The sequence below is a fragment of the Elephantulus edwardii genome, unplaced genomic scaffold (genome assembly GCF_000299155.1).
Source record: "Elephantulus edwardii isolate Elephantulus edwardi_28Jun2011 unplaced genomic scaffold, EleEdw1.0 scaffold00225, whole genome shotgun sequence".
In the NCBI taxonomy this organism is placed as follows: domain Eukaryota; kingdom Metazoa; phylum Chordata; class Mammalia; order Macroscelidea; family Macroscelididae; genus Elephantulus; species Elephantulus edwardii.
Genome location: NW_006399975.1, coordinates 3374829 through 3384748, shown reverse-complemented (window position 1 = coordinate 3384748; position 9920 = coordinate 3374829). Strand labels below are relative to the sequence as shown.

The 9920-nt window shown below is 37.5% G+C and overlaps 1 protein-coding gene across 1 annotated transcript in view; it reads right to left on the bottom strand.

Moving 5' to 3' along the window:
• UNC13C (unc-13 homolog C (C. elegans)) overlaps positions 1-9920 on the bottom strand; it is a 912374-nt gene that overhangs the window by 547975 nt on the left and 354479 nt on the right. The window contains exon 7 of the mRNA XM_006898243.1: positions 7908-8127. Within this exon, the coding sequence (XP_006898305.1) occupies positions 7908-8127 (220 nt within the window). The remainder of the gene's footprint in view (positions 1-7907; positions 8128-9920) is intronic.

The following is a 9920-nucleotide window of genomic DNA, read 5'->3' as shown; positions in this document are numbered from 1 at the left end:
AGGCCTAGGAGAAGGATATCATGCTCTGAAGGGTGGAGAAGCAGCACAGGCAGGAAAGATCCTGGATGAGATGGATTGGTACAGTAACTGGGGCAATGGGGGTAGGAGTGTCAGAGTCAGTGAGACTGGCTCAAGACAGAGCAGGTTTCATAAGCTGTTGTACATAGGTAACTATGACTCACAGGCAACTTGACAGTACATAGCAAACAACAACAGTGTGGATTACATGGAATGATGAGTCACTTCTCTGTCATGTAAGATACAGAAAAACCCCAAATAAACAAAAAATCCTATAGCTATCAAGTGAATTCCAACTTATAGGTACAGTGTAAGACAGGACAGAACTGCCTCTTGGGGTTTTCAAGGCTATAGAAATCCTTACAAAAGAGAATTACTCATCTGTCAAAGCAACTAGTGAAGTTGACCATCTGACTTTATAGTTGGCAGTTAAATGCTATAATCAAGGTATCTCCCAAGCTCCTGTATGTGAGACATACCTACTTTTATTATTTCAATAGCTCACCTCAACATCTCAAAATGCCACATCATTAGTTCATTCCTTTAGCTTAATGAACTGGCCATTGTTGAAAGATACAGACTGCACTTTTATCAGAATGAACTTAATAGATCATTTTGTTCCTTGTTTTTTTTTTATAATAATGCAATAATCATGTTGTGGAAAAGGTTGTGATATTGAGGCTATACCCAATTTTGTTGACTGTGCAGGAAAATCTGGGAGGAGTGTGACTTGATGAGGATCTCAGAAATGTTGATGTTTAAAGGCATGGTATGTCTAAAACACAGGGGCAACACATAGGAAAATGAGAGAACAAGAAAAATTAAGAAACTTCTCATTTCCACCCCAAGACCATCTTTATATATTTCCCAAAAGTTAAGATAGAAAAGCAAGCTGGGAATTCAGAGAACTGATTTTTAACTACGTGTATGAAATACACCTAATTATTTTCCATAAGACACTAAATCTCTTGAATTAAATGAAATCTAGTAAAATCAATAGATTGGATTTAAAAAATCTCAAAGGATCCCTTAATAATGCCAATATGGAAAAATGATTTTCAAATTAGAAAGGTCTTTTATAATTGTAGTTATTTTTCCCTAAATAATTGTTTAAACAACATTCATCACGCAGCTGTTGTGATTACATGTGCACTAAACTTTGGAAAAATAAAAAATATGGCCCCAGCTTACATACCAAATACAAAATATGCTCTTGGAGTTGTGAGGTGTGTGTGAGTGTGTGTGTTTGTATTGTATTGCATTTGAGTTGAATTGTGTTGTTGGACTTGTAGTGTTGTCTTCTGCCAAGATAATAAATAGGTCTGTCTTGGAGAAAGTGAAACCAGACTGCTCCTTAGTGTCAAGGATCGTGAAATTTCCTCTAATGCCCTTTGCACATATTGGCAGGAGAAGCTGGTTCTTGGAAGGGGATATCATGCAAAGAAAGGTGAAAGGTAGTAAAAGAGAAGAAGATCCTCAAGGAGATTGACACAGTGACTGTCACAATGAGCTCAAAGCGTGTTGAAGATGATGAAGATGGCAAAGGAAAGAGTAAGTTTTAGATCTGTTGTTCATAGGATTGTTATGAGTCATAGTTGACTTGATAGTACATAACAACAACAACATAGCAGTTGATGGGTAGACCCTTACTTGTAAGCTTCCTAAGCACTGTTGCTATTATGTGCTGTTGAGTTGCCTGTGACGCATGGCAATCCTATGGACCATAGCTCTGAACTATGCACTATCCTGAGCCAATCTCACCATTTCCTACTCCCAAAACCCTAGTTTCTGTGCCAGTCCTTCTCATTCAGGGTCTTCCTCCCCTGTGCTGTCACTAAACCTCCACCCTTCCATCCCTTCTGGCAATATCCCCAGAGTATGTGAAACAGAGTCTCAAAATCCTTGCCTCCAGGGAGCAACTTGATTTAATTGTCTCCAGCTTTGTTCTCTTTGCACTCCAGGGTATGTTCAATACTTTTCTCCAGAACCAATACTCAAAGGAATCAATATTTTCTACCTTCCTTAGTTATTGTTTAGTCTTTAATGTATAGCAAGTAATCGTGAAGACCATGCACCTTAGTCTCTCAGCTGACTTTAGCTAAGTTTAGTCGCTCTTTAGCACTCTGGAGAGGTCCCTAACAGTAGATTTGCCTAGTGCAATTCGTCTTTTTATTTCCTGGTTGCTGGTGCCAAAAGTATTGATTTTGAACCAAGTGTTGATTTGGAACCAAGCAAGCTACAGTTGTTAGTTAACAATCTATCTTCTAAATAACAGTCTAACTTCTCCATCTATCATGGTCTTCCAACGGGCTCAGTGGTAAGAATCTTTGTTTTCTTGATGTTACATAAACATATTTTCTACAACTGGAGTTGAAGGAATAAATTTCCAGTTTCCATGTGATGTATCCACATTAGTTTTACAAAATAAGGTTGAGTTGAGGAATGACATTAATAACTTCCTCTCTAACTCTACAGTCTTGGAATATAAGGTCTCCTGTCACAGTAACTAGCCAATAAACAAAAATAATTGTCTTAAAAGATCACCATTACAAAATGTGATAACAGCAACATAAAGACACAGGAATCAATATCTAATTTATAGGTAGGATTATAATAAAACAATTTCATTAATGTTATGACTTTGCAGTGGCTTACATCAGGACATTTAACATAAAAAGTCCTTAGCATAAGTTACCACCAGATGTTCCAATGGAAAAGTAGGAACAATCTCCTCCTGTACTAATCAGACCTGATTTTACCTTATACACATACAAAAATAATAACATAAAAAAGAAATAAAAATTAAAAAAGAAAAACAAAACACCATAAGTTTAACACAAGAAGCCCTGGTTGTGCAATGACTAAGCCATTGGCTGCTAACCAGAAGTTTGGCAAATCAAACCCACCCAAAGGCTCTAAGGAAGAGGATGACCTATTGATGTGCCCTTTTAAAAACAGCCTAGAAAACCCTATGGAATAGTCTTACTTTGACACTTGCGATCTCTTTGAGTTACAGAAAACTCAACTGGCACCTAATTACAAAAAACTAACACATCGCCAGTGGGGAAAACAAAACTAGAGACCTTTCCCAAGATTCAGCTCTTTGGTGAAATGCTTTCTGATCTTATGTTACTTGCTCATTGTCATTGAATCCAAACCATTTCAGAGCTGATCCTCCAGCGGGTATCTGAGGCTGTACATCACACAGGAAGGGACTGCCCAGCACAGAGCTGCTGGTGGACTGGAACTGCCCAAGAGTGTGGATGAGCCGCACAACTCCCTACAGACTAGGCCATCAGCACCTCCTTATGTAGGTATTGGAAAGTTCCATTTAGAAATGAAATTTTAAATTCTTTATCCACTGAGGCTCTGGGATTTCTTATTTGGGGATGTAGAAATACAGGCTTGTTGGGTTAAGTTGTGTGATTACTTTGTATATTTTTCTGGTTTCTACGACTATCTCATTTTCACTTTAAAATCAAGGGAATTACTTCATGCATGATCTCTTTTCTACATATGTTTCATTGGGCACACAATTCTAAGCAGAATTAACTCATGCTATTTTTGGTTTTCCCTAGATTGAAACTGGCCCATGACTATTTTAACTGGTTTCTTATGGGTTATATTATCATATTCAGAATAACTAACCTGATACTCCTTTAGCTATCATTCAATTCTTTCAGAACAAATGTTTGCTATAATTGCCCCTCTCTTCTAAGAAAGAAAGACTATTTTCGCAATGACAATATACAAGAGAATTAATTTAAAAAATCCAGGTGGGCTTCAGGGCTACCACTAGCTTGAAACTGCATCAGGAAGGACAAGAATTACTCTCTCAGTTTCCCTTTTTATCCTCTAATCTTATTAACTTGCTCTCAATCTTGGGGCTGCAGAAACTACTACCAAGAAAAATCAGCTACACTCACAGCACAAGTTTACAGAATTCTACACGGCCCCCAGGAGAAGGCCTTTGATAACCCAATTACAAAATGGGCAAAAGACATGGATATAAGACTTATCACAGAGAACGTCATTTGAATGACCAACAGACACATGAAGAAATGCTCAAAATCACTGGCAATAAGAGAGATGCAAACAGAAAACCACAGTGAGATACTATCTCACTCTAGTAGCAGTGGAAAAGTTTAACAGAACAGCAAGTAATAAACATTGGAAAGAACTCAATGATAGAAACTTTCATATACTGTTGGTGGGGTTGTAAAATGGTATAACCACTCTGGAAGGCAGTTTGGCATTTCCTCAAAAAGCTGAATATAACAATTCCGTATGACCAAACTATTGAGCTGCTAGGAATATACCCCAAGAAAATGAGAACTGAGACAAAAATGGAGATTGTTCACTAAATTCCATAGCATTTTTATTTACAATAGCAAGAAAATGGAAACAACTCAAATGTCCAACCACTATCGAATGGATTGAGAAATTGTAGTACAATCACATGATGGAATGGAGCACTCAGGAATAACGATTTTGAAAATCATTTCCTAACTTGGGAGGTACTGGAGTATATGCTGAGTGAACTAGCTTAGTTTCATAAGGACAGATACTGTGCAAGACTGTTAATGCACAAACAGAAAGATAACTAGTAAAATGTGTGAAGATCCAAGGCGGGGAGGGAGAGAGCAGAAGGATGAAGATAGGCCGGGGAAAACCATAGAGTAACAATTTGGTGGGTAGAAGGAAAGGTGGGTAAAGGAAATGGGAAAGATCCAGCAGTGATCTGGAACTAAAGGGTAATGGTGGGCATAGTACACTGATGATTAATTTTATAAAATACAGTAATGGAATGATTGTATGAAACACAGCGTAAAGGACAGTGTGAGGCACATGTTTGTATGTGAATTTTGCAAGCAGATTAATATAAAACATTTTTTAATAAAAGAAAAACCAGCTAGAGTGGAGCTGAGATGAAAGCTGTTTGGGAAATGTAGTTGACATTTTCACGCATCTCTAAACCTACAGGGAGCTCTAGTGGTCTAGTGTCAAGAGGCTGTGCTGCAATCCCAAAGGTGCATGGTTAAAAGCCACCAGCTGCTCCTCAGGAGAATGACAGACAACCTCCTCTGCGTGATTAACTACCTCTAAAAACCCACCAGAGGGTCAATTATGAGTCAATTTCAACTCGTTGGTTCACAACAACAACTCAACCTACAAGGACGTACTGAAATAGTCTTGGGGAATTTTAGAATTACCTGGCCTATTGCCAAAAGAGCAAACATCTAAGTCTTAGAGAAGGTGCAGCCAGAGTGCTCCTTGGAAGCAAGGGCAGTGAGAGGGACATCATGCCTGGGAAGGTGAAGGGGTGGCAGAGGAGAGGAGGATCTTCAACCAGGTGGGTTGACATAGAGACTGTGGCAATGTGTCAGAGATGATGAGGATGGCACAGGTTAGAGGTCAGATGTGTTGTTCATAGGATTAGTATGAATCATACCCAACAGTACCTAACAGCAATTTCACTTTGACTGCAAGCATGTAATTCACATACCTAATACTTGACAGGGATGAAATGCCAGAATAAAATACTTTTGAAGTAACTTTACATAAGCCTCCTTCTGCATTAGACATTGACGAGACCACAAAGAATTGTTTTTAAATTCTCAGTGTACATGTGTTAATAGACACTAAAAGACTAATGCAGTTAAAAGACTGAAACAGACTTGAGAAAAGGATCCGTAAAATAATGGTAGGCCAAGAAACTTGAAGATTTAAAAATAACATAAAAAATTTCTACCAAACAATATTCAAGTATTTAAAAACTGTCATATAAAATTAAAATAGATATTTTAAAAATATTTTATCCTGTGATAAGATTTGACTTAAGGGACAGAAGTTAGTTGGAAGCAGATCTTGATTCAAATTTGAATTTACAGCTAGGATCTTCTAATGCTGTATTAACTGCCAACAAAGGTATTAAGTTTTCCCTGGAGGTATTGCAGAAGCTGAATGACCATTATGAAAAGAAAATGAGAGAAACTTCTTACATTTTTAGGAGGGTGCATTAGCTCTGATTTCTCTTAATTTTTTTTTATTATTTCCTTTTCTTCAATGAAAAGGGTCTCAATTCTCCTCTCTGAAGGACAGAGAGAATAATTTGTTAGATCTGATCTGTGTCATTTTTTTCTCTGAGATTTTGAGCTACATATTTTGAGATGAAAATAATTTTCCTGTCTGCTTTTTTAAACATTGTCATTCTAATGTGCTTAATTTTAAAAATGCCTGTTTGCAATTTATTTTTTAAACAAGTAGATTGTACTTTTATTAGATTATGAGATTTTCAAGTAAATTTAATAAACAATAATGATTCAGCCTTTCTTTAAGTAGCAATTTCAAATAAAATTTTATTTTTTAAACAATACTAATTATTTTACCAAATAAATGTATTCATTGCTGCTAACAAAGTTTCAATCTGATCTGATAATATACTGAAACTATTATTAGGTAAAGAAAACTGAAGAAAGCATCTGACCATGGCTTAGCAAGCCAAGTGTGACTGTTATTTTTTTATTTATATTTATTTTTACATTTTCCTATGACTTGTCTTAATTTCAACCACTAAATGCCTTTAAAGTATTTCATAAACCAATAAATGGAATAATACTTAGCTGCTAAAAAACATTTTTTTGTGTGTCAAGATTCATGTTGACATAGATTTTGTTTCCAATGGTTGTTTAGTGTTTTAAGGTCAACAAACACAACAAAAACATAAAGCAGGGAAAAAACAATAATTTGCATTTCAGATTGTGAAGTTTTAGCATTTAACGTAAGTAAGATACCAGCAAAAGAAGTAGAACATTAAAGTTGTTATAAAGGTCAAACTGGCATGTTCCTAGTCAGCAGCACTAAAAAGCTGAAGAATAAGGAAGCCATTAATATTCATTAAGCATTTACTATTTTATTTAGCCTTCTCAATAACCCTCTTTGGCAAATTTGACCATACCGGTTCTTTCAGTGAAGGAAAATGAAGTTCCAAGAAATTAAATAATCTGAGATCACACGTCTGATAAATAGTTTAAATTTGACAATTAAAGAAAAATCTATGAATTGCACTACTTGGGTGGGGACTGTAGAAGAATGGGGTGTGTATAAGGCAGTAAAGGGTTGAAAAAGAATTATAGATATTGCACCAGTGAAGGTATGCCTTGACCCCTATTTGGGCTGCATCATTTTACAAATCCCTGCTAAATATATGGGGAATTCATGAGATAAAATAAGAAAATAGATTGTAAGTTATTTAGAAGTCAGCATATAAAACTTGGTGAAAATACAATTAATTTCATTCCTGGCACTCATGCTGGGGATTTTATTATGGTAAGGCTCTAGTGGCAAAATGCCTTATAAGTGAGGCTGCTAAATGAAATGCCAGTGGTTCAAATATTCCAGTCGCTGTGTGAGGGGATGTTGAGGCAGTCTGCTCTTTAAGATAATTCAGCTTTGGAAGAAGGCTGTCTTGAGTCTGAATCAACTCAGTGGCAGTGGGCTAATTCAACAGTAAGGTGTAGACTGGTGGTGCAATGGTCAAAGAAGTTGGTTGCTAACAAAACGTCAGGTTCAAAATCAACAGCTATTGTACACGAGAAAGACATGGCAATCCTGCGTTAAGGTCTACAAGCAATACAACACTGTCCTCTGGAGTTGCTAAACGTTCAAAATGATTCATAACAAAGGATTTAGGTCTATGCCATCTGAGTGGGAAGCCAACTATAGGTCTATGTGATGGTCAATATGTGTTTCTTTCTATCTATTTTAGAAGAGAAAGTTGGTAAGATTTGTTGAAAACCAGCAAGAGCTAAAGAGGTTTAACTAACAAAATACTACAGGAATAAAGCAGGCGCTGCATAGCCAATTCTTCAGTATAACCAAGTACTTACTCTGCAAACAGTCAGCATTTAGGAGGTCCTGACATTTTTCGTGGCACTTTACGCCACATTCCAAGCACTTCATGCCTTGCCGGGCAATGCCCCAGAGGAGCCCTTCACACTCATAACAGTAGGTGGGAGCAGTAGCTGTCCAGACCTCAAAATTGTGTGGAGTGGTGGAGGACATGGGGTAGATCAATGCTTGCAGAGTCTTCTTGAAAACATGCATTTTCTGTAAAGATAACAAAGGACCAATGCAATTCAAGTCAGTGAATTTGGAGACCTTCAACACAAAATAATTTTTCCCCCCACTATTTTGAAAATGCTGTCTGGAAAGAACTCATTGACTACTAATTTAAATTATGACCATGAACACTAAAAATGTCACTTACGTTGTTTTGGGGTTTTTTGTTGTTGTTGTGTGTGTGTTGTTTTTTTTTTTCCCCCTTGTGTTCTAGGGACTAACTTAGTTACATGGAAAACAGGCCCTCTAATCCTCCAGACTGGACCAAGTTCCATGCTGTACATGTTTATTTAATTGTATTTATTAACATGAATAGATAAATGTCTGTTTTCCTTTTTGCACTGTAATTTCTGTGAGGGAGTTGGTATTCATTTTGTTCAGTGCTATTATTATTTCTCTAGTCTTAGAGTCTATCCGAGTCTCTGATACGACAGAGATGTTGCCCATTAAACCTTAGTTTAGAAAGCTGACATTCAAGTACTGTCCTAAGTATAATGCTTGACAAAATTGTTAAGCCAATGAGAAGGATTCCTAGTATCAACCCAAACTTTTTAGACACATACTCAATCCTTTGTTCTATCCCACTCTAGCCTTATTCTTGATCTTTCCTATCATTATTCCTCTGTCTGATCCAAATTATTGTTCTAGAATGAATTCTGCAGGGAATTTATACTCTTCCAGCACCTATGTCATCAAGTAATGAATATGAAAGCATCAGTAGAGATAAAGGCTAAGTGCAACACTCTTAAGGTATCTAGGCTTTTTGGTTTTGCATTTGTGTTTTATTTCATGGTCCCAAGTAGTTTATTTTTCATGACCAGGAGGTGAGATAGCTGGGGACTGGAAAAGCATGACCACTACAGGTCAAGACACATGGGTGTGGCAAAAGCAGAGTTGTTCCAGCTCACTTTGGCCAAGTTCATGACACAGTTGTTGATGTAGACCCTTTTGGGGCTGTTTGGGGGGTGCTCTGCGGCTAGCCTGGCCTAGGCTGGGTTCTACGTGCTGCTGATCTTGCCGATGCTGTGCAGGCTGCAGGCAGAGTGCACACAGGTCAATCAAGGAGCTGAAAACCATGAGCTGCTTCGGAACCACGTGAACCATGATGTGCTGGTGTGGCTTGCTGGTGACCTGTGCCAGCTGCTGGATGAGCTCAGGGAGGATTCATGGAGGATTCATGAAACATGGAGGAGTAGGATATTTTGGTGTTTGCTGTGAACATCAGCATGATGGCTGGTTATTTAGTTTTCACATTTTAAAGTGAAATGGGTATTTAATAACAAATGGAAGGACTTTTTAATGACAAACCATTGGTAGAGTGGCAAAATTTAAGTAGAAAGTAGATGAGAGACCTGTGTTCTGGTTCTCTGTCATCTTCTATGATCTTATGTTCATCTTTAGCATAAACCTCAACACATATTATTGGACATGAGCTTCTTTAGGTGGGAGTCTTCCATCCTTCTATCCTTAGTGTCTTAGCAACGTTTGCCATTGGTCAGGGATATACAAATCATTTCAGTTAAGTCAGAGCAGACTCAGAGATGACACTCTAGAAAGCTTTTGGGGCTCTAATCACACAGAATGTGGCGCTTGTGTGAACAGCACACCTCTTTATGAACTATGCCATTAGGGTTCCCTCCTGGCCACATGGTAGAAATAGAATTCATTTTTGTGGAGTGAAGGATAGTCTGCCACTATTGAGTCTTATAATATAGAAAGAGCCTTAAAAACTAAAGCTTTGGTTTCTTCTCTGCCTGATTTATGTCACAGTGGTATTTTAC